Source organism: Pecten maximus, chromosome 14 (genome assembly GCF_902652985.1).
Source record: "Pecten maximus chromosome 14, xPecMax1.1, whole genome shotgun sequence".
In the NCBI taxonomy this organism is placed as follows: Eukaryota; Metazoa; Mollusca; class Bivalvia; order Pectinida; family Pectinidae; genus Pecten; species Pecten maximus.
Genome location: NC_047028.1, coordinates 21,725,669 through 21,751,764, shown reverse-complemented (window position 1 = coordinate 21,751,764; position 26,096 = coordinate 21,725,669). Strand labels below are relative to the sequence as shown.

Genomic DNA, 26,096 nt, shown 5'->3' with positions numbered 1-26,096 from the left:
TAGTTAATGTTCTCTCCTACATCCCCGACTGTTATAGGGACTCTGATAGGGAGTAGTAAATGTTCTCTCCTACATCCCCGACTGTTATAGGGGCTCTGATAGGGAGTAGTTAATGTTCTCTCCTACATCCCCGACTGTTATAGGGGCTCTGATAGTGAGTAGTTAATGTTCTCTCCTACATCCCCGACTGTTATAGGGACTCTGATAGGGAGTAGTTAATGTTCTCTCCTACATCCCGGACTGTTATAGGGACTCTGATAGGGAGTAGTTAATGTTCTCTCCTACATCCCCGACTGTTATACAGGCTCTCATAGGGAGTAGTTAATGTTCTCTCCTACATCCCCGACTGTTATAGGGACTCTGATAGGGAGTAGTTAATGTTCTCTCCTACATCCCCGACTGTTATAGGGACTCTGATAGTGAGTAGTTAATGTCCTCTCCTACATCCCCGACTGTTATAGGGGCTCTGATAGGGAGTAGTTAATGTTCTCTCCTACATCCCCGACTGTTATAGGGGCTCTGATAGTGAGTAGTTAATGTTCTCTCCTACATCCCCGACTGTTATAGGGACTCTGATAGGGAGTAGTAAATGTTCTCTCCTACATCCCCGACTGTTATAGGGGCTCTGATAGGGAGTAGTTAATGTTCTCTCCTACATCCCCGACTGTTATAGGGGCTCTGATAGTGAGTAGTTAATGTTCTCTCCTACATCCCCGACTGTTATAGGGACTCTGATAGGGAGTAGTTAATGTTCTCTCCTACATCCCGGACTGTTATAGGGACTCTGATAGGGAGTAGTTAATGTTCTCTCCTACATCCCCAACTGTTATAGGGGCTCTGATAGGGAGTAGTTAATGTTCTCTCCTACATCCCCGACTGTTATAGGGACTCTGATAGGGAGTAGAAAATGTGTTCTCCTACATCCCCGACTGTTATAGGGACTCTGATAGGGAGTAGTTAATGTTCTCTCCTACATCCCCGACTGTTATAGGGGCTCTGATAGGGAGTATTTAATGTTCTCTCCTACATCCCCGACTGTTATAGGGACTCTGATAGGGAGTAGTTAATGTTCTCTCCTACATCCCCGACTGTTATAGGGACTCTGATAGGGAGTAGTTAATGTTCTCTCCTACATCCCCGACTGTTATAGGGCCTCTGATAGGGAGTAGTTAATGTTCTCTCCTACATCCCCGACTGTTATAGGGACTCTGATAGGGAGTAGTTAATGTTCTCTCCTACATCCCCGACTGTTATAGGGACTCTGATAGGGAGTAGTTAATGTTCTCTCCTACATCCCCGACTGTTATAGGGGTTCTGATAGGGAGTAGTTAATGTTCTCTCCTACATCCCCGACTGTTATAGGGACTCTGATAGGGAGTAGTAAATGTTCTCTCCTACATCCCCGACTGTTATAGGGGCTCTGATAGGGAGTAGTTAATGTTCTCTCCTACATCCCCGACTGTTATAGGGGCTCTGATAGTGAGTAGTTAATGTTCTCTCCTACATCCCCGACTGTTATAGGGGCTCTGATAGTGAGTAGTTAATGTTCTCTCCTACATCCCCGGACTGTTATAGGGGCTCTGATAGGGAGTAGTTAATGTTCTCTCCTACATCCCCGACTGTTATAGGGGCTCTGATAGGGAGTAGTTAATGTTCTCTCCTACATCCCCGACTGTTATAGGGGCTCTGATAGTGAGTAGTTAATGTTCTCTCCTACATCCCGGACTGTTATAGGGACTCTGATAGGGAGTAGTAATGTTCTCTCCTACATCCCCGACTGTTATAGGGGCTCTGATAGGGAGTAGTTAATGTTCTCTCCTACATCCCCGACTGTTATAGGGGCTCTGATAGTGAGTAGTTAATGTTCTCTCCTACATCCCCGACTGTTATAGGGACTCTGATAGGGAGTAGTTAATGTTCTCTCCTACATCCCGGACTGTTATAGGGACTCTGATAGGGAGTAGTTAATGTTCTCTCCTACATCCCCAACTGTTATAGGGGCTCTGATAGGGAGTAGTTAATGTTCTCTCCTACATCCCCGACTGTTATAGGGACTCTGATAGGGAGTAGTTAAATGTGTCTCTCCTACATCCCCGACTGTTATAGGGACTCTGATAGGGAGTAGTTAATGTTCTCTCCTACATCCCCGACTGTTATAGGGGCTCTGATAGGGAGTATTTAATGTTCTCTCCTACATCCCCGACTGTTATAGGGGCTCTGATAGGGAGTAGTTAATGTTCTCTCCTACATCCCCGACTGTTATAGGGGCTCTGATAGGGAGTAGTTAATGTTCTCTCCTACATCCCCGACTGTTATAGGGACTCTGATAGGGAGTACTTAATGTTCTCTCCTACATCCCCGACTGTTATAGGGACTCTGATAGGGAGTAGTTAATGTTCTATCCTACATCCCCGACTGTTATAGGGGCTCTGATAGGGAGTAGTTAATGTTCTCTCCTACATCCCCGACTGTTATAGGGACTCTGATAGGGAGTAGTTAATGTTCTCTCCTACATCCCCGACTGTTATAGGGGCTCTGATAGGGAGTAGTTAATGTTCTCTCCTACATCCCCGACTGTTATAGGGGCTCTGATAGTGAGTAGTTAATGTTCTCTCCTACATCCCCGACTGTTATAGGGGCTCTGATAGTGAGTAGTTAATGTTCTCTCCTACATCCCCGACTGTTATAGGGGCTCTGATAGGGAGTAGTTAATGTTCTCTCCTACATCCCGGACTGTTATAGGGACTCTGATAGTGAGTAGTTAATGTTCTCTCCTACATCCCCAACTGTTATAGGGGCTCTGATAGGGAGTAGTTAATGTTCTCTCCTACATCCCCGACTGTTATAGGAACTCTGATAGTGAGTAGTTAATGTTCTCTCCTACATCCCCGACTGTTATAGGGGCTCTGATAGTGAGTAGTTAATGTTCTCTCCTACATCCCCGACTGTTATAGGGACTCTGATAGTGAGTAGTTAATGTTCTCTCCTACATCCCCGACTGTTATAGGGGCTCTGATAGGGAGTAGTTAATGTTCTCTCCTACATCCCCGACTGTTATAGGGGCTCTGATAGGGAGTAGTTAATGTTTTCTCCTACATCCCCGACTGTTATAGGGGCTCTGATAGGGAGTAGTTAATGTTCTCTCCTACATCCCCGACTGTTATAGGGGCTCTGATAGGGAGTAGTAAATGTTCTCTCCTACATCCCCGACTGTTATAGGGACTCTGATAGGGAGTACTTAATGTTCTCTCCTACATCCCCGACTGTTATAGGGACTCTGATAGGGAGTAGTTAATGTTCTCTCCTACATCCCCGACTGTTATAGGGGCTCTGATAGGGAGTAGTTAATGTTCTCTCCTACATCCCCGACTGTTATAGGGACTCTGATAGGGAGTAGTTAATGTTCTCTCCTACATCCCCGACTGTTATAGGGGCTCTGATAGGGAGTAGTTAATGTTCTCTCCTACATCCCCGACTGTTATAGGGGCTCTGATAGTGAGTAGTTAATGTTCTCTCCTACATCCCCGACTGTTATAGGGCCTCTGATAGTGAGTAGTTATTGTTCTCTCCTACATCCCCGACTGTTATAGGGGCTCTGATAGGGAGTAGTTAATGTTCTCTCCTACATCCCCGACTGTTATACAGGCTCTCATAGGGAGTAGTTAATGTTCTCTCCTACATCCCCGACTGTTATATGGACTCTGATAGGGAGTAGTTAATGTTCTCTCCTACATCCCCGACTGTTATAGGGACTCTGATAGTGAGTAGTTAATGTTCTCTCCTACATCCCCGACTGTTATAGGGGCTCTGATAGGGAGTAGTTAATGTTCTCTCCTACATCCCCGACTGTTATAGGGGCTCTGATAGTGAGTAGTTAATGTTCTCTCCTACATCCCCGACTGTTATAGGGACTCTGATAGGGAGTAGTAAATGTTCTCTCCTACATCCCCGACTGTTATAGGGGCTCTGATAGGGAGTAGTTAATGTTCTCTCCTACATCCCCGACTGTTATAGGGGCTCTGATAGTGAGTAGTTAATGTTCTCTCCTACATCCCCGACTGTTATAGGGACTCTGATAGGGAGTAGTTAATGTTCTCTCCTACATCCCCGACTGTTATAGGGGCTCTGATAGGGAGTAGTTAATGTTCTCTCCTACATCCCCGACTGTTATAGGGGCTCTGATAGTGAGTAGTTAATGTTCTCTCCTACATCCCCGACTGTTATAGGGCCTCTGATAGTGAGTAGTTAATGTTCTCTCCTACATCCCCGACTGTTATAGGGGCTCTGATAGGGAGTAGTTAATGTTCTCTCCTACATCCCCGACTGTTATAGGGGCTCTGATAGGGAGTAGTTAATGTTCTCTCCTACATCCCCGACTGTTATAGGGACTCTGATAGGGAGTAGTTAATGTTCTCTCCTACATCCCCGACTGTTATAGGGACTCTGATAGGGAGTAGTTAATGTTCTCTCCTACATCCCCGACTGTTATAGGGGCTCTGATAGGGAGTAGTTAATGTTCTCTCCTACATCCCCGACTGTTATAGGGGCTCTGATAGGGAGTAGTTAATGTTCTCTCCTACATCCCCGACTGTTATAGGGACTCTGATAGGGAGTAGTAATGTCCTCTCCTACATCCCCGACTGTTATAGGGGCTCTGATAGGGAGTAGTTAATGTTCTCTCCTACATCCCCGACTGTTATAGGGGCTCTGATAGTGAGTAGTTAATGTTCTCTCCTACATCCCCGACTGTTATAGGGACTCTGATAGGGAGTAGTTAATGTTCTCTCCTACATCCCGGACTGTTATAGGGACTCTGGTAGGGAGTAGTTAATGTTCTCTCCTACATCCCCAACTGTTATAGGGGCTCTGATAGGGAGTAGTTAATGTTCTCTCCTACATCCCCGACTGTTATAGGGACTCTGATAGGGAGTAGTAAATGTTCTCTCCTACATCCCCGACTGTTATAGGGACTCTGATAGGGAGTAGTTAATGTTCTCTCCTACATCCCCGACTGTTATAGGGGCTCTGATAGGGAGTATTTAATGTTCTCTCCTACATCCCCGACTGTTATAGGGACTCTGATAGGGAGTAGTTAATGTTCTCTCCTACATCCCCGACTGTTATAGGGACTCTGATAGGGAGTAGTTAATGCTCCCTTACACCAGCTGTTAAATAGCTCCAAACGGAAATACCTATTGTCCTTTCCTGTTCCCAGTATGCTTGTAACGGGGCCCATAAGGGGTTTACCTCCTTTTCCCGATGTGGCTGACACGGGGTACAGATTAGGGTTCTCTGCTATATCTCAGTATTGTGTAAGGACCTGACTTGGTGTAATTATTTTCTTTCCCATATCTCTGTATCCTAGGTTGTTACACGGGCTCTGCCGGGACATACCTTATGCCATCTTCTGTATCTAGATTTAAATAGGGTCTCCAACGGGTTATTTCCGGTGCTCTTTCCTGTTTAGTTTTGCCTGTGTTCTTGTGGCTTTTCACAAGAGTGTTGACTATGCACATATCTCTGATACAGGCCGAAAAACTGCAGTACGCTATGGGAGCTTTTCCTGTCAGGGTTCGCGCACCAAACACCTTGTAATTCGTCAAGTGATGGCTTCAAGCCTTTTCTGGATGCGGCGTACCACGATACTCCTCGTGACAAGGTAAGACAGGTTCATTCTTTCGCTCTTATATTAATCTAGGCAACACACACAATGAAATTTAATAATGTAAATTAATTATTATAATAAAATTATATTTTTCACAAATCCTGATGGCTATAATGGTAGTTCCAATAAAAAGTTAATACTGGTCAATACTGGGGAAAAGTTAGTATGTCAACATAGACTCTGTCATGCAATGTCCAATATTTTGCATGCCATCGGAATTTATTGGTTTTCTAGAAAGTTTGAGGATACACCGAATCCAAGTAACTAGTTTCATTTTCGCAATGTTTTACCAAGATCAAAATAAGTCGATTCAGACTGCCAACGAAAATAAAATAATCACGAAAATAAATAAATGTACAGGAAACATTATCTAAGAAATGCAAAGCGCAAAGGTGTGATATTTGTTTACAAGTTACGAAATATTTTGTATTATCAACCTAGAGGTCATATTATCTCCTGTGTCCGATTTTGGATGTTGCATTTTTAGTCTTCAGGGAGGTGACACTGTAATTTTATCGGTCATCAAAGAGAACATTACATCCATCAGTATATATGTATTTGTTAAAATGTGTGAATAGATAAATTGGTACCAAGTCTATCCGTACGTACGTTTACTCAAACATTGGGAACAACGCCAGAATCAACATTCACTCTGTTCGGACATACTCTTGCTGGTATTGTATGCAAAGTACACAAAGTATAGTGATGTGTGTGAATGTTAATGGAAATATTGTTTAAACTAAAGAAAAACAAATAACAAGGGAAGACGATTTTTGACTGGTGTCTGACCGGGCCAAGAATTGACGACCTACAACATTAAATTACCACGCCAGAAATGTCCGCGACTGTGCATTAAAGCCTAATACTCACGAAGAAACATATATCAATGTTTACATTTTGAGGTTTTTTTTACAGTTTTCGGACTTGATACATACATAACAGATTATCGTGAATCAGAAACTGAAAGAAAATGTGAATTTATGAAAGTATAGGGGGAATTCCCAAAAATAATAACTGTTGCTGCCGGACCAAGTTTCTCTGAAAAGTCCCACAATGCAACGGTGGGTTTTACAGTCCATAGAAAGTGGCGGAACGCCGAAAGCGTGGAACTGCGGAAAACGCAGACAGATTCTACTAAAAAAAAAGACTCAAAAGTGTGTGGAATCGGCAAAACCCGTTTCCTAAGGAAAGGAAATGATTCGTTGGAACATAACGAGGGAAGAAAAAGGAATAGACTCAAGTTCCGATTTTTCCGGACGTCTATTTGATGGCTGGTTAGCTTTTGAACATTGTCAACTTCACCGATCTAAGATTGTATCGATGTTTTGTTGTATGCCTAACAAATTGACGATTCGCCCTGAAATGAAATACACATATCTCAAAGGTCATCAGAATGTGACCCCATATGGGATGTTGTTAGATGTTCATGTAACGTAGTGAGAATGACCATCTAGATTTTAATTAGATTGGTCTCGTGCAAAGATAGTTGCACCCAGTGGTCAGGCTGTTTCTTTTAGTTTCTTTCGTCTTTCTGCTCGTCACCTGATATCTTTACAAGACGCTTGATGTTCCATTGCAGTTATTTCGAGCTCAATTCGCGGCTTGGTAGTCTAGTCTTCCCACGAAAGCGGGTTTGAATAGGCCTGATCTAATTCATTCTTCAATGACACGTATGTACTGCCTGGTAAGGACCAAGGCCATATGAACATTTACAATAAAAGCATTACATAATATCGCCTAGTTTAAATGTGTTTATTGCACTTCACTAGGTAAACATCGTTTTAACTTTCATGTGGTGGTGTCATGTCTTCTGACAGTGTTTGTCTTTTTTTTTTTTTTTGTTTTTTTGTGTGTGTTTTTCAATCCTTGAGAATGAATGAGTAAACAAAGTTCTGTCCCATTTACTGTACCGGACATTGACACCTTATGTAGAGACGGGTATAGAAAAGTGCATACTGTATAATGATAGCAAACCGACTGCGCAGTCTAGATGCCAGTAACTGTGGACACTGGACAGGTACCGTGTAACGTCACATATTAGTCAATCGGGCGACTAAGACGTCATGACATGAATGCGTGTTCTAACACATGGCTAGACTCAAAGTGTTTATCATAGTTATAGATGGGTTTGTCTATGTGGTACCTTATTCAGGGCCAATTTTTACTTTAGACAAAAGGGGCAATAAATATTGAGTCAAATTAATTTGGAGATAATCTGAGAGTTGTGGTATTTTGAAGTAGGTTGCGTGAATTATTCATTTTACATTATTATAAGTAAAATGATAAAGTTTAAAATATATGGCCAGGGGCTTACATGTTGTTGTAAGCGACATTTGTTTCACATGTAAATATCGATCGATCTAGAGGAGATTATGTGATTTTTTTCAACTTATTGAATGTAAAAGGTACCAACCATATATTATTGCTGGATGCTAGAATATATATATACGCCTGTTGTCAATATGGGGATATGTAAACATTTTCCCTTTTATTTGCATATTTATGTAAATTTTTGGTTGATATCAATGTTTATAGAGACGATAAAACATATCGATTTATGTAAATGTATCTGTTTTACAGTCATTATTTAACATAATTCTTTGTTGTTTAACTCAGCTTAACTAGTTGTGTTCCCATTCATTCAGATCATAGTCCATATGTACAGTTCGACCAAAATGACTTGCTGAACTTTGATTAGCATATTGATTACAGACAAGTCGATAATCATATAGATAAGTAGGTACATTACATCCGTGTATACATGCGACAGTTTAAAATGATATACCGACTACACCCGTTTTAGTAGATTTTCTTTGCGTGTTGTTTTACATGTGGCAGTAATTTTTTTATATTTGGTATTTTCCAATTCTACACTCAATTATTGTCATCCTTCTGACAACTTGAATATTCGATTGAACTGTGTATTGACATATCAGACAACGTTCAATGAGATACTCCAACGACCGGGAACATTCGGTTTTACAATCTTTAATAAATATAGATACGTTTGATAAGATGAACTATCCAGGGTCATTTAATATATACTTATCAATGACTTTACCTTTTTGTTTTTCATTTTACCTGTATCTCTAGGCACATTGAGCGTATGACACAGAGACCAACTCATTTGTATTATATGTTTTTTCTAAAGCCACTGTTCGCTGTTGAGTCGCCCCAAATCGCTTGTATTTTGTGAATAATTTGAATACAATATATGCAATGCCGCATTGAACAGACCATTTGAGTTACTCACAACGTGTAGAATGGGATATGCACTGATGCACCAAAACATCAATTAACAGGTTGACATGCCTATGTAAATATGATCGCTTACTTTGAATAACCACGAAAAGGTCAACGCAACAGGTCATTATTGTCGATATATGTCTTCTTTATTTGGACATGAGATATAACAGTATTGTTGTTGTGACGTTACATCAGTGTTGTTGTTGGGACGTTATTCTGTTGTTGTTGTTGTTGTGACGTTACTCCAGTGTTGTTCTGACGTTTCTCCAGTGTTGTTGTTGGGATGTTGTTCTGTTGTTGTTGTTGGGGCGTTACTCCAGTGTTGTTGGGACGTTACTCCAGTGTTGTTGTGACGTAACTCCAGTGTTGTTGTGACGTTACTCCAGTGTTGTTGTTGGGACGTTACTCCAGTGTTGTTGTGACGTTACTCCAGTGTTGTTGTTGGGACGTTATTCTGTTGTTGTTGTTGGGACGTTACTCCAGTGTTGTTGTGACGTTTCTCCAGTGTTGTTGTTGGGACGTTATTCTGTTGTTGTTGTTGGGGCGTTACTCCAGTGTTGTTGTGACGTTACTCCAGTGTTGTTGGGACGTTACTCCAGTGTTGTTGGGACGTTACTCCAGTGTTGTTGTTGGGACGTTACTCCAGTGTTGTTGTTGGGACGTTATTCTGTTGTTGTTGTTGGGACGTTACTCCAGTGTTGTTGTGACGTTACTCCAGTGTTGTTGGGACGTTACTCCAGTGTTGTTGTTGTGACGTTACTCCAGTGTTGTTGTTGGGACGTTACTCCAGTGTTTGTTGGGACGTTACTCCAGTGTTGTTGTGACGTTACTCCAGTGTTGTTGTGACGTTACTCCAGTGTTGTTGTTGGGATGTTGTTCTGTTGTTGTTGTTGGGGCGTTACTCCAGTGTTGTTGTGACGTAACTCCAGTGTTGTTGTGACGTTTCTCCAGTGTTGTTGTGACGTTACTCCAGTGTTGATGTTGGGACGTTACTCCAGTGTTGTTGTGACGTTACTCCAGTGTTGTTGTGACGTTACTCCAGTGTTGTTGTGACGTTACTCCAGTGTTGTTGTTGGGACGTTACTCCAGTGTTGTTGTGACGTTACTCCAGTGTTGTTGTTGGGACGTTACTCCAGTGTTGTTGTGACGTTACTCCAGTGTTGTTGTGACGTTACTCCAGTGTTGTTGTGACGTTACTCCAGTGTTGTTGTTGGGATGTTGTTCTGTTGTTGTTGTTGGGACGTTACTCCAGTGTTGTTGTGACGTTACTCAGGTTGTTGACGTTACTCCAGTGTTGTTGGGACGTTACTCCAGTGTTGTGTGACGTTACTCCAGTGTTGTTGTGACGTTACTCCAGTGTTGTTGTGACGTTGCTGAAGTGTTGTTGTGACGTTACTCCAGTGTTTGTTGTGGACGTTACTACAGTGTTTGTTGTGACGTTACTCCAGTGTTGTTGTGACGTTACTCCTAGTTGTTGTTGTGACGTTACTCCAGTTTGTTGTTGTGACGTTACTCCAGTGTTGTTGTGACGTTACTCCAGTTGTTGTTGTGACGTTACTACAGTGTTGTCTGTGACGTTACTCCAGTGTGTTAGTGACGTTACTCCAGTGTTGTTGTGACGTACTCCAGGTTGTTGTGACGTTACTCCAGTGTTGTTGTGACGTTACTCCAGTGTTGTTGTGACGTTACTCCAGTGTTGTTGTGACGTTACTCCAGTGTTGTTGTGACGTTACTCCAGTGTTGTTGTGACGTTACTCCAGTGTTGTTGGGACGTTACTCCAGTGTTGTTGTTGTGACGTTACTCCAGTGTTGTTGGGACGTTACTGCAGTGTTGTTGTGACGTTAACTCCAGTGGCTGTTGTGACGTTAACTCCATGTGTCGTTCTGACGTTACTCCAGTGTTGTTGTGACGTTACTCCAGTGCTGTTGTGACGTAAACTCCATGTAGGTTTTTGTTCTGTGACGTTACTCCAGTGTTGATGTGACGTTACTCCAGTGTTGTTGTGACGTTACTCCAGTGTGTTGTGACGTAACTCCATGTGTGTGCGTTGTGTGTGACGTTACTCCAGTGTTGTGTTGTGTTGTGACGTTACTCCAGTGTTGTTGTGACGTTACTCCAGTGTTGTTGTGACGTACTCCAGTGTTGTTGTGACGTTACTCCAGTGTTGTTTGACGTTATCAGTTTTGTTGTGACGTACCCAGTGTTGTTGTGACGTTACTCCAGTGTTGTTGTGACGTTACTCAGGTGTTGTGGACGTTACTCCAGTGTTGTTGTGACGTTACTCCAGTGTTGTGTGATACTCAGGATGTGACGTACTCCAGTGTTGATTGTGGACGTTACTCCAGTGTTGTGTGACGTTACTCAGTGTTGTTGTGACGTTACTCCAGTGTTGTTGTGACGTTACTCCAGTGTTGTTGTGACGTTACTCCAGTGTTGTTGTGACGTTACTCCAGTGTTGTTGTGACGTTACTCCAGTGGTTGTGACGTTACTCCAGTGTTGTTGTGACGTACTCCAGTGTTGTTGTGAACGTACTCCAGTGTTGTTGTGACGTAATCTCCAGTGTTGTGTGACGGTACTCCAGTGTTGTTGTGACGTTACTCCAGTGTTGTTGTGACGTTACTCCAGTGTTGTTGTGACGTTACTCCAGTGTTGTTGCTGACGTACTCCAGTGTTGTTGACGTTACTCCAGTGTTGTTCTGACGTTACTCTGAGTGTTTTGTGACGTTACTCCAGTGTTGTGTGACGTTACTCCAGTGTTGTTGTGACGTTACTCCAGTGTTGTTGTGACGTTCTACAGTGTTGTCTGTGACGTTACTCCAGTGTTGTTGTGGACGTTACTCCAGTGTTGTTGTGACGTTACTCCAGTGTTGATTGTTGACGTTACTCCAGTATTTGTTGTGGACGTTACTCCTAGTTTGTTGTGACGTTACTCCAGTGTTGTTGTGACGTTAACTCCAGTGTTTGTTGTGACGTTACTCCAGTGTTGTTGTGTGACGTTACTCCAGTGTGTTGTGACGTTACTCCAGTGTTGTTGTGACGTTAACTCCAGTGTTGTTGTGACGTTACTCCAGTGTTGTTGTGACGTAACTCCAGTGTTGTGACCGTACTCCAGTGTTGTTGTGACGTTCTCCATGCTGTTGTTACATTACTCCAGTGTTGTTGTGACGTTAACTCCAGTGTTGTTGTGACGTTACTCCAGTGTTGTTGTGACGTTACTCCAGTGTGTTGTGACGTTACTCCAGTGTGTTGTGACGTTACTCCAGTTTGTTCTGACTTTTTGTGTTGTTGGTACTCCAGTGTTTATCTAAGTGTTGTGACCGTTTGAACTCCAGTGTTGTTGTGACGTTACTCCAGTGTTGTTGTGGACGTTCTCTCAGTGTTGTTGTTGGACGTTACTCCAGTGTTGTGTGACGTTAACTCCAGTGTTGTTGTGACGTTACTCGTTACTCCAGTGTTGTGTGAGTTGTGTGTTGTTGTGACGTTACTCCAGTGTTGTTGTGACGTTACTCCAGTGTTGTTGTGACGTTACTCCAGTGTTGTTGTTGGGATGTTGTTCTGTTGTTGTTGTTGTTGGAGCGTTACTCCAGTGTTGTTGTAACGTTACTCCAGTGTTGTTGTGACGTTACTCCAGTGTTGTTGTGACGTTACTCCAGTGTTGTGTGACGTTATCTCCAGTGTGTTGTGACGTTACTCCAGTGTTGTTGTTGGACGTTACTCCAGTGTTGTGTGACGTTACTCTAGTGTTGATGTGACGTAACTCCAGTGTTGTTGTGACGTTACTCCAGGGTTGTTGTGACGTTACTCCAGTGCGTTGTGACGTTACTCCAGTGTTGACGTGAGTGTTGTTCTGACGTTACTCCAGTGTTGTTGTGACGTTACTCCAGTGTTGTTGTGACGTTACTCCAGTGTTGTTGTGACGTTACTCCAGTGTTGTTGTGACGTTACTCAGTGTGTTGTGACGTTACTCCAGTGTTGTTGTGACGTTACTCCAGTGTTGTGACGTTACTACAGTGTTGTTCTGACGTTACTACAGTGTGTTGATGTGACGTTACTCCAGTGTTGTTGTGACGTTACTCCAGTGTTGTTGTGACGTTACTCCAGTGTTGTTGTTGTGACGTTACTCCAGTGTTGTTGTGACGTTACTCCAGTGTTGTTGTGACGTAACTCCAGTGTTGTTGTGACGTTACTCCAGTGTTGTTGTGACGTTACTCCAGTGTTGTTGTGACGTTACTCCAGTATTGTTGTGACGTTACTCTAGTGTTGTTGTGACGTTACTCCAGTGTTGTTGTGACGTTACTCTAGTGTTGTTGTGACGTTACTCCAGTGTTGTTGTGACGTTACTCCAGTATTGTTGTGACGTTACTCTAGTGTTGTTGTTGACATAACTCCAGTGTTGTTGTGACGTTACTACAGTGTTTTTGTGACGTTACTCCAGTGTTGTTGTGACGTTACTACAGTGTTGTTGTGACGTTACTCAAGTGTTGATGTGACGTTACTCCAGATTTGTTGTGACGTTACTCCAGATTTGTTGTGACGTTACTCCAGTGTTGTTGTGACGTTACTCCAGTGTTGTTGTGACGTTACTCCATTGTTGTTGTTACATTACTCCAGTGTTGTTTTGACATTACTCCAGTGTTGTTGTGACGTTACTCCAGTGTTGTTGTGACGTTACTCCAGTGTTGTTGTGACGTTACTCCAGTGTTGTGACGTTACTCCAGTGTTGTTGTGACGTTTCTCCAGTGCTGTTGTGACGTTACTCCAGTGTTGTTGTGACGTTACTCCAGTGTTGTTGTGACGTTACTCCAGTGTTGTTGTGACGTTACTCCAGTGTTGTTGTGACGTTACTCCAGTGTTGTTGTGACGTTACTCTGGTGTTGTTGTGACGTTACTCCAGTGTTGTTGTGACGTTTCTCCAGTGTTGTTGTGACGTTACTCCAGTGCTGTTGTGACGTAACTCCAATGTTGTTGTGACGTAACTCCAATGTTGTTGTGACGTTACTCTAGTGTTGTTGTGACGTAACTCCAGTGTTGATGTGGCGTTACTCCAGTGTTGATGTGACGTTACTCTAGTGTTGTTGTGACGTTACTCCAGTGTTGTTGTGACGTTACTCCAGTGTTGTTGTGACGTTACTCTAGTGTTGATGTGACGTAACTCCAGTGTTGATGTGGCGTTACTCCAGTGTTGATGTGACGTTACTCCAATGTTGTTGTGGCGTTACTCCAGTGTTGCTGTGACGTTACTCCAGTGTTGTTGTGACGTTACTCCAGTGTTGTTGTGACGTTACTCCAGTGTTGTTGTGACGTTACTCCAGTGTTGTTGTGACGTTACTCCAGTGTTGTTGTGACGTTACTACAGTGTTGTTGTTGTTGTTGTGACGTTACTCCAATGTTGTTGTGACGTAACTCCAGTGTTGTTGTTGTTGTTGTGACGTTACTCCAATGTTGTTGTGACGTAACTCCAGTGTTGTTGTGACGTTACTCCAGTGCTGTGACGTAACTCCAGTGTTGTTGTGACGTTACTCCAGTGTTGTTGTGACGTTTCTCCAGTGTTGTTGTGACGTTACTCTGGTGTTGTTGTGACGTTACTCCAGTGTTGTTGTGACGTTACTCCAGTGTTGCTGTGACGTTACTCCAGTGTTGTGACGTTACTACAGTGTTGTTCTGACGTTACTCTGGTGTTGATGTGGCGTTACTCCAGTGTTGATGTGACGTTACTCCAATGTTGTTGTGACGTAACTCCAGTGTTGTTGTGACGTTACTCCAGTGTTGTTGTGACGTTACTCCAGTGTTGTGACGTTACTACAGTGTTGTTCTGACGTTACTCTGGTGTTGATGTGGCGTTACTCCAGTGTTGATGTGACGTTGCTGAAGTGTTGTTGTGACGTTACTCCAGTGCTGTTGTGACATTACTCCAGTGCTGTTGTGACGTTACTCCAGTATTGATGTGACGTTACTCAAGTTTTGTTGCGACGTTACTCTGTTGTTGCTGTGACGTTACTCCAGTATTGTGACGTTACTCCAATGTTGTTTTGACGTTACTCCAGTGTTGATGTGACGTTACTCAAGTGTTGATGTGACGCTGCTCTAGTCTTGTTGTGACGTTACTCCAGTGAATCTCCTTTCATCACTTCCCCTAAATTCATCAAAACCGGTCTCAAACGTTACTAGATTAGGTGACTGCAACCAATTCCCAAGTAATGAATTCCAATTGCTAACAGTTCGTTGAGTAAATTAACATTGTTCCCTGGTCTTTTTGTCTTGTTTTGCTATGAACCATAGCCACAGTCCAGCTGTATACTATTTTTCGTAGTTATCGTTGCTTAAGATCGTGAAGGAAATGGGCGTCAAATGTTTCGATAAAAATGATATTTTTGAGACTATGGCAATATTTTTTCTAGCTTATCTTCTGGTCCGGGGTGTATGACTTGGTGACCAGGTACACGAACAATGGCAAAAAGCGGATCTCTGTTACCAATACACTGACAGGTCAGTATAGGGCCACTACAATGATTTAACGATCAATTTCCGATTTCTCATTTAAGAATTTACTGTAAAGTGGTTAGATTTATCAGGGCTAATAATTGCGGTTGTCCAAGTCGGACCTAGTTCCTGTTTTTTCTGTAAATCTAATTTTGTGAAGAGAAATGAAAACAAAAGTTTGGATATACAATTTCGTATAACCAGGCCTTGTGAACATTCAGCAATTCCCCCGCAAATATTACCTACTAACAGTGTCCTCGTGTCTCGTCATGGTTGGAACGACATTAACATGTCAATCAAAATACCCGGCTCTAATCTAACGATGTCCATAAAACTAATACTGTCCATTGGCAAGCAATACAAAATTTAAGGTTCAAATTTCCTGATAAGATTTTTTCGTTCTCAAGCTTTAATAATGCATTATTATGGGAAATATAAAGATTTTCTAAATTCGTGGAGTAGTGTTGAAACTGGGCCCTGAAAATATGTTCACTTGTAAATAGCAATTCAGGTGTGTGTTTTTTCTAGAACAATGCACGTTTTCGACGTTAACAAAGTAATACAACAGTACTCCATCTGCAATGGTTACGTAGGTTCTCTGAGAGACATAGAAGAGATGTAGTATAATCAGTAGTATCTGTACTCGTGTAAGAGTGTCCTTTCAAATTTTTAGTTTTGTTCCTGTTTTGCCAACAATTTTTAATCAGAATAACGATTTTCAATGTCGATAGTCTCTATTATTTTGCATTATGTAATGCTACCTTTACTCCGGTTTGATTTTGTTTTAATCTTATCATTTAAATACCATTTAATTTAGGATACTTAGTGGACGGCCTTACATTCTGTGGAAGCAATACCTCAGTGGATGGAAACGAGGCTGATCTGACGTCATGTAAGCGATGTCCTGATTCGACGTATGCGGCTTTTTGGTCGATAGCTTCAATAAACGTAAGAAATATGATATATCGGTACACAGGATATTAGAAAAAAATCTCAAGCCATGGTCCATATAATATAAACATTATATATTTTCAACCAGTGGTAGGCATCATCAACTTTTTGTTCACTATTTAGGCAAGCGTTGGTACTACTAATTAGGTATCACTTATTACATTTTTACTTAATCATTAAGTACATATATACATGTACTAGATTTTAGCAATTTTAAAAAGAGGTATCCTTTTTACCGCATTATTTCCTTTAAGCCCACAGAAAATCAGATGTTTTGAATAACAGCATTCTAAATGCAGATGGTCGTAGTATATAACATTCCTATCGCTTGGGGTAACAGACTAGTCCGAATTGACAACTTGCTTTTCGTTATTTGTTATGGATTATGCTAGGTATTATCAGGTGTATTTTTATGATGGAGTATATCGTAATATGTATTCAAGATATATAATAAATGACATATTTACAATCTGTGAATAGATATATAGTTACGATGTGGTAGCAATTTATGTATTAAGATGCGCCAATTATTGTTTCGATATGGAAGTAATTACATGTTTGCGATATATAACTACATTGTTTTATGATTTAGATGTTTGTAAGACATGATTAATTATATATTTACTATGCTATATGTTTTAGTTATATATTAAAATGGTAAATAATTACGTATTTGCGATATGTCATTAATTATGTTTATATATTCTACTGTGTTTAGTATGCACAAAGCGCCAAAGGATCAATCGAGATCATGCTGAACGCCAGTCGAAGCCCTGCCTTCAGATCTAACTCGTAAGTATACAACAGTCTTAGGTATCCACTTAACACTATAACGAATTGACAGACGAATGATACAGATGATAATACTTATGTGACATTGCTAATTTGCTACAGTAGATTTTGAATAACTATCCTGTATATTTAAGTGTACTTATTATAGCACTTGGTCCCCAATGTTAAACATAATACCACATCAATTCTTATAATAGTCAAGGATCAGTATAAATATTGCATGTCTTTTGTTTTGTCTTTTGTTTTGTGTTGTCTTTTGTTTTGTGTTGTCTTTTGTTTTGTATTGTCTTTTATTTTGTTTGTCTTTTGTTTTGTCTTTTGTTTTGTTTGTATTTTGTTTTGTTTTGCTCTGATTTAGCTTCTAGATTCCCTCACTCCTAGCATTACTGACAAAGCAGTTACATGATACAGTTTCATTTGCATCATTAGGCATATACTGTAGCTATACATTTGTATTTCTCCTGTTCATAATCATAAACCTGACAAACCGTTTATATTTGAATCTCTATATATTTGCTCTATTTAAATGGATAATCTTTTGCTTACAAAACTTTTTGTTCATGTTTGCATTTTGTTTGGTATGTCCAAGGTCACTGTAAAGGTTACCTGCTGTGTTTGGTATCTCCAAGGTCACCGTAAATGTTACCTGCTGTGTTTGGTATCCCCAAGGTCAATGTAAATTTGTCTTTTTGTCTTTGGTTTTGGTATATTTATGATTCCTACTATTGCCTTTGTTACTTTTTGTTTGTTTATTTGTTTTTGTTTTTTTCCTTTGGCTTTTTGTTGTTTTGTTGTTTTTTCCTCCTCTTCTTCTTTTTTGATGCTATTAATATATTCCTACATTGGTATCAAGTCCCAATTTGTCCTTTAGTACGAAATAGTACAGCATCGTACAAAAACGCATTTTGTAGTTCTATATTTGTATGTTTGCCTAATATGAATTTAATGCATTATGTTTTTTTCAGATTTTTTGGAAGCAAAGAACTGCCTAATTTGAACTCAAATGTCACAAGTGCTCGTTTGATACTTGTGCATTATGTGGGATACCAACCGAAGTAAGTATTATAAGCGGACCCTACACCGCACTCTGACATCCGGGGTTCGTGGGTTCTTGATACAGACCTGTAAAGGAATTTCCAAGACTTACCTTACTTATTATTATTTTTTTTACAAAAGAGAGAAATGATGCGGGGAGGCTTTTGAAACAAAACCAGGCACCGGTGACATAAAAACTGAATATCCATATAAATAAGTAACCGATTTAACCATAGGTAAGGTCATCATTATGTATCTTTCTTGAAATAATTTGAGGGAGTTTGTGTTTAATAGCAGAACCGTAACTCCAAAATATCCTATACATTGTAGTTGCCGGTGTACGAAGGAAGACGGATATAATTAAGGGATTTTATCAAAGTTCAAACTAAGTAGCTATTTACTGTAGCTCGTGGACATGGCACCTAATCCCAACTCACGGTTCATACATATGTGTAATGTGAATCTAATAAAAGTTTATTGACATTAGGTTGCAAATCTGTTCAAATTCCCTGCAGAAAGTAAAATATGGTCATTTTATGAATTAGTGAAATAAAATCGTATCCAGAATACATACCTCTATGTTATATACATGTATATATTAAATTTCATTTTGTCTCGTTTATTATTATTACTGTAGAATGACAAAACAGCTGTTTCTTGTTTCTGGCTCACTAAGCATATACTGCTTATATAACCAGACTTATGTTTAGAACTGTTATGTGGCATGTTTCATGTGTGTTTGTGGTAAATTATGCTTAAGCGAGCAGTAAAATAAACAATAAATCCATCATGATAAAACAAGGTGAAATTTTATCCATATATATGGAAACATCTGTTCTTCGTGATAACAAACATTGTACGTCAAGGTCAAATTTTCCATTTCCATTACAAATGTGGTCCCAAGTTTTGACACGTGCGTCCTTGCTGTTTATTAAATGTAAATATAGTCATTGTACCATTGTCGTATCTTTAATATGTTGAAATGCGAAACAATAGGAGTTCAAACATCTATAATATAAACAGTGATGCTTCCATTAAGCTGAAAATAATTATCTGTATTGTTTTTTAAAGTACTTTTATAATCATGTCTTTTTAACAGAGAAACTTGTTCGAGTCCATCTGTGAAGAATCTGACTAGCATATTGACGTCAAAAAATATCCAGACTGTATGTGTGGAGCAACCGAGGTAAACATTAGTAATAGGTCATCCATGGTAGTCTGGCTAAATGCCAAATGTCATTCTTCTCAACCTGTTGTTATTGGCGCCCTTACGTATATTTAATTCTCCATTCGTCCTTACCTGTTATCAATTGAATGCTGTATATTTTTTTTACTTTATCCAGGTTATTTGATAACTTAAATTAGTCATATGAAAGGAACCTTGCATACCTGGGTACTCTAGTATTCTCATTCGAAAAAAACATTCAGTATTATCGTTCGTATATTTTGTTTTATTTTCTGAACCATTCACTCCCTTTTATATCACTATTCATTGATATTTACAATGTGAAATGCAAAATTGCGAAACAAGTTATATCAATTAGATAATATCAATATAATCACCCTTGTCTGCCTGGATGAAAGTGCGCGATGTGTCTACCGCAGGGTATGTCTAGTCTTATATGCTAAAAATAGCCAGAAATACAATATATATAAAGAAATATAGGTATTTCTGGCTTATTTTACTATATAAGACTATACTACACTCCCATTGGTCGGACAAGTGACCCCTGATTTTCACGTCCGATCGGGGTATACGAACCACAGTCACCTAGGTCAAAGGTTAGTGTGTTACTACTGTGCCACCTGCCCAGCTGTTACCAGTGTTATTTGTTCTGAACCTTTCCTTATCTAATACCCTTCACATGCTAGTACCGCGAAGGCTAAAAATGTTTTCATTGGTTCAGTCTGATCGGGGAAATAAAATGGCCGATAGGCGGCCATCTTGGATTTTGGACTTTGACAGTTAATGTTGTTATCGTTATTTCTTGAGAAATACTGGAAGGATGATTCTCAAACATGATCTGCACCGTAGTACCCCTTTTTTCCGAGGTGTACCCATTCAATTTTGGTCTGATCGGGAAAACAGTATGGCTAAAAGGCAACCATCTTTGATTTTGCCAGTTGAAGTTTGCTATCGCTTTTTCTTGAGAAGTACTGGAGGTATATTTCTCTGACTTGACATGCAGGTTTCCCATGGTCCTTTGTTATTTCCAGGTAATTTTGAGTCTGATCGTAAAACGAAATGGCCTATAGAAGCCATCTTGGATTTTGACAGTTCAAGTTTCTTATCGCTAATTCTTGAGAACCATTGGAGGGGTATTTTTCAAACATCACATTGGTCTCTTAATCAAATCAATTTTAAGTTTGACTTTAAAAATATTACAAAACTAAATGGTCGACAGGCTGCCATCTTGGATTTTGTCAATGGAAGGTTGCTATTGCTATTTCTCAGAAACGTCTTAGATTTTTCTTAGATTTCATGTGAAGGTTGTCCCTGCTTTCAAAGGCTTCAGACTAAAAGAAGAAAGAATGAGAAAGTGGATAACATATCAGTGTTACATAGAACCAATACTGATCATTCAAAGGTGGGCACAGTAAAGGACCTATTTTCAGATATATTGTATGTTTAAACCGTAAATCCTAATGATGTTACGAAATAGGATGTCACCAATCATCATTCTTAAGATAGTCTCTGCCATTACTTCTATAATGTTACTGCGGCTTCATGATTTAATACTTGATTGAGAATATATCGAACATTTCATACAAGAAGTTCCTTTTCAATTGAATTGGGAGACTGTAGTTGTCGACGTATCTGAAGTCAAAACAGGAAATGACGTCGAGCGGGCTGTGTGACAGCGATGACAAGACAAGAGCAGTGAGAATTCGCAATACAGCTCAGCAGTATTTTGCGTAATGGTATTTTTAAACATGTTTTCCAATACATGACAGAAGGCATTAGTATCGGAAACAGCGGATAGAACTCTCCATCACCATTAATTCTAATGAAGTCTTTTTTTGTCGTTTCAGAGACGTGGAAATGCTACAGTGTGCAGATTTTCCAGGTTCCCAACCCGCGGCTTGTAACAACATATTCGTCTCCTCGGGATCAGCCAGACAGGGCGTGTCTATGGTCGCCAGTGTTGCTGTGGCAATAATTTCTGTAATCCTGTGGCTTGTGTGACATCCCTAACGATTGTGATTGCATGGTCTATATGACTTTGCTAACGTTTGATTGGTGGGAACTATGGATATTACTTGCAATTTGGAGTTTTGACAAAACAACTATAATGAATATGACAAAAATTACATTTTATTTGGAAAACTGGATAAACAGTATGGTGTACACAACATCGTTACACTAATTGTCGAGCAATTTATCTATAGGCAATGTGTTTAAGTTGTCAGATCAACCTATTTTAGAAAGTGCAAAGATCAATATAGTAAATAATTACAACATTGAGAAATACAAAGCAAGTATCAAAGGTAAACAAATGGATTTCCTCCGTAAATAAAGACTTTTTCAAAACATGATATAAAAGACAATCTGCGAATACTTGACCATTTGCTGTAGTTGCGTATTTGTTTATATATATGTTATATAAAACCTTTGTTAAATTGGTATATGATATGGTTTATGAAGGAGTGACAAGAAATGGTCTATAATTTTTGTACATGCATGAATTTTAATGAATAATCCCTAATGATAACATAATACAAGACCTGTGAATGTATGTAACATAATTGATGCTGAACTGTATTGTACACAAGTTTTCTTTATGGCTGACAACTTACATATTATATAACTTACATATATCAAGTGTAGATATGTCAGTACAAGTGTCTATATCTAAGGGTATGCGACTGCGTGTGAAAGCTGTGAAAATACGATTGGTTGGTGACTGTGTGGTTTATGTAACATCGCTAACAATTGGTGTGTGACTGTTTGCTTTATGTGTCATCGATACCGATTGGTTGATGATTGTATTTTTTGTGACATCACTACCGATTGGTTGGTGACTCCGTGGTTTATATGACATCACTACCGATTGGTTGGTGACTGTGTGGTTCATGTGACATCACCACCGATTGGTTGGTGACTGTTTGCTTTATGTGTCATCGATACCGATTGGTTGATGATTGTATTTTTTGTGACATCACTACCGATTGGTTGGTGACTCCGTGGTTTATATGACATCACTACCGATTGGTTGGTGACTGTGTGGTTCATGTGACATCACCACCGATTGGTTGGTGACTGTGTGGTTTATGTGACATCACTACCGATTGGTTGGTGACTGTGGTTTATGTGACAACACTACCGATTGGTTGGTGACTGTGTGCTTTATGTGACATCACTACCGATTGGTTGGTGACTGTGTGGTTTATGTGACATCACTACCGATTGGTTGGTGACTGTGTGGTTCATGTGACATCATTACCGATTGGTTGGTGACTGTATGGTTTATGTGACATCACTACCGATTGGTTGGTGACTGTGTGGTTCATGTGTCATCGATACCGTTTGGTTGATGATTGTATTTTTTGTGACATCACTACCGATTGGTTGGTGACTGTGTGGTTTATATGACATCACTACCGATTGGTTGGTGACTGTGTGGTTTATGTGACATCACTACCGATTGGTTGGTGACTGTGTGGTTTATGTGACATCACTACCTATTGGTTGGTGACTGTCTGGTTTATGTGACATCACTACCGATTGGTTGGTGACTGTGTGCTTTATGTGACATCACTACCGATTGGTTGGTGACTGTGTGGTTCATGTGACATCAATACCGATTGGTTTGTGACTATGTTCAATATCTGAGTTACCAGACTAACAGAAATATACATGTCATGATATGTTTCATCACATCTTACGTTTTACCATTTACAGTTTCATTGATAGATGTCTTTTAACTTTTTTAACTTTTTATTTTTGTCCGAAGCTAAATCAACTGTTACATAATATTACATGCTTGAACATTGAAAATTATGGTTCTAATGGCAGATGTGTTCAAAATATTTCATTTTATCAATGTCATTAATGTCATAAAATGGAAACGAATGTAAAATAACATTTATCGCATAATTAATATCCATCAGAAAAACAAGAAAAACAATCAAGGACAGGCGATTTTCCACAATCGATTTCATATATTTTCCCTTTAAAATAACCATGTGATTTCAATTATTTATGACGTCATTAAATGTGTGTCATGCGACATTGACATATGACAGAACATAACAATTCTTTGATAGAATAATGATATTGATGTTACTAATTTCATTTTGTTATTCCATAAACAATATCCACACAATAACATTTTTATAATAAAGTATAGTGACACATGATGTGGTGTTGTCTTATGTCACCTTGATTACGTAATCTAATTAAGTAAATGAAAACGTTTGATACAAGAGAAGCTGTCGCCCAGGAGTGGAGGTTCAAGATTAAGGCTCGACGATTTTTTTTGTCTTTGTTTTTTTGTTTGTTTTGTTTTTGTTTATTGTTGTTGTTGTTGTTTTTAAGTCGCAATTCCATTTATTCTACATCTGGAGAATGCAGACTTTATTCATGGAAAATAAGTTTGATTTTTTCATGTTTACATTAGACACCGCTACGATATAAACTGACTGGAAATCAGTGTGGGTTAAAGGACTATAACTGATTGACATCAACAGCGCGTCCTACGTCATAGTGGTATATTTAGGGGACTGCAAGAGACCAACGTCAAAATGGCTGTTCCGTAAGCTGTCAGTGATGAATAGCGTGTTTTATATTTAACCGATTTATAGTCTCCATTAGACAGCGGAGGGCGTGGGGGAACTTAAATATAAACAGACAGTATAACTTACATTGCGCTAGCGCGCAATATTTACCTGCAAATTAGCCCCACCCTCACTCTTGTATGATGTGGTGTGCAGCATGAAATTTACTGATGTTGCATATATCATTAAGATTTCCTTATAAAGAATTTTTAGCAGTCTCGTCCTGTGTCTGAACAGTACGCAGATGTTGAATCTATCCACATACAGCGTCACGTACCTGAGTACTGGCCAAATACTAATACGACTAGGTCTACATTTAGTACACTAATTGACGTAACGCGCTTGATCAGGCACATGTCTGTGACTGATGAAACTCCTGTATCAGATAGTTTATGCAGAGTAGTCGCCGGCATGTTCACGAACAAGGTACAAAATATGAGATAATATATTCAGAACGGACAGAGACTATACAAGACACATGAATGAATAATATCTTACTAATAATAACTGTTGAAATATGATTTTTAGTATACAGTATATGACGAATATAGTGCAAAAGGTCGAGCCTATCCGCGACCTACTGCTTAATACAGATGTTCCTCTATGACTGATCAGTTATAAAAGGGGGCAAAAATGGGAATATAGAAATACGGTTAGGAAAATCAAAATCGGGCTAAACAACATCAAGATATAGAATAGGAGGTTCATTGGTCCATGATTAAAAATCTTAACTTACCTGATATATACCACGAAGAACATGAAATCAACAACCCTACAGCCGCTTTAGCATCAACTGCTTACCTCGATCTATACTTTCAACGTAGCCAGTAGGGATAACTTACAACTAAGCTGTATGATAATTGTGACGAGTTCAACTTTCATGTTTGTAATTTTCCATTTCTAGATGGTAACATTCTTGCTCTCCCAAGCTATAGCGTAAACATTTCCGAGACGTTTTCGGTGCTCGTTGATATGCCTGGTAGTTTTGCCGTCACCAATCTAGTTCTTGTTTTGTTTAATTGCTGAAGTTTATCAACTGAGCCTTTATCAATTTTACTTACTTTTATAATTAGTAATATTGCGCCTAACTGTTTTAAAGTTGATTGGGTTAATCGCTGATCAAAAACAATATCAAAATCCTTATAAAATAATTTCTGGTAAAACTGATTAGAACTTACAAAAACTCTCAATAGCACGCTTATGACTCTTTCTACTTGTCTATTTTAAGAATACACACACTCCCAGGTTTCGAAGTAAAGGAGAATTGAGACATTCACTATAGTGTAGTTTATTAGCTAGTCGACTTTCGAACAACTGGGCCCTGTCTGCAGTCTTTAAAGTGATAATGTATCGAGTTAAAGTAATGAAATGTTGATTTTGAAGAATTCGAAAGAGCTTTTGATCAATCTGTGAAATACAAACCCTTAAAATCTCTCTTCTATCAAAACATTGTATCTCCTCCCTCATTTATACTACCGACTCCCTAGTCTGAAACTGGGGAGCGCATTTGTTTTCTGGTCATGAAAATGTTCTTTTGCAAGAAGAACGTTACAAATACATGGCGATGAATCATCCTGGAGCTGTTTCGGTAAACATACAATTATATGGCATAGATCAAATAATAGATTAAATACACTGAGGATGAAATCGGGAAAATGAATGAAGTTCTGGTCGGCAACATCTTTGTGGCGTTTTGTGACAAGATCTTCCAACAGAATTTATATATACCCTGGGAACAAACTGTGCCCCTCTTATAGCCCACATGTTTTTGTTTTTATACGAGGCTGGTTATATTGAAGATTTTATAAGAACAGGTAACAGAGACATTGCAAAATCCTCTAATTTTGCCTATAGATATATATTAATAACGTGCATCTACCAATAGAATCAGGAAGATGGATAGGGATTTCCAGGAAAATAGAACTTGCAAGCTTTGTTCTCATGACATTGGCGATGAATATCAATCATTATCTTTTCAAATGTGAACCTGTAAATGTTAAACACTTGAGTCAAAAATATATTCCTAATTATCACAGTACTTATCCTAATATCAACAAAATACGAGGCCTTTTTACCATATGCAATGTTAAATTTTGTCAAATGTGTGCATTTTTTTGGTAAAAATAGAGGCATTACTATAACAACTT

At 39.6% G+C, this 26,096-nt stretch overlaps 1 protein-coding gene across 1 annotated transcript in view; it reads left to right on the top strand.

The window, feature by feature from the left end:
- The window catches only part of LOC117342726 (ADP-ribosyl cyclase/cyclic ADP-ribose hydrolase-like), a 29,592-nt gene extending 6,062 nt beyond the window's left edge, over positions 1–23,530 (top strand). Inside the window, exons 2-8 of the mRNA XM_033904945.1 lie at positions 5,530–5,659; positions 15,312–15,399; positions 16,211–16,341; positions 17,063–17,136; positions 18,102–18,191; positions 19,271–19,357; positions 21,205–23,530. Coding sequence (XP_033760836.1) covers positions 5,530–5,659; positions 15,312–15,399; positions 16,211–16,341; positions 17,063–17,136; positions 18,102–18,191; positions 19,271–19,357; positions 21,205–21,358 — 754 coding nt within the window. The 3' untranslated portion in view covers positions 21,359–23,530. The remainder of the gene's footprint in view (positions 1–5,529; positions 5,660–15,311; positions 15,400–16,210; positions 16,342–17,062; positions 17,137–18,101; positions 18,192–19,270; positions 19,358–21,204) is intronic.
- The last annotated feature ends 2,566 nt before the right edge of the window (positions 23,531–26,096 follow it).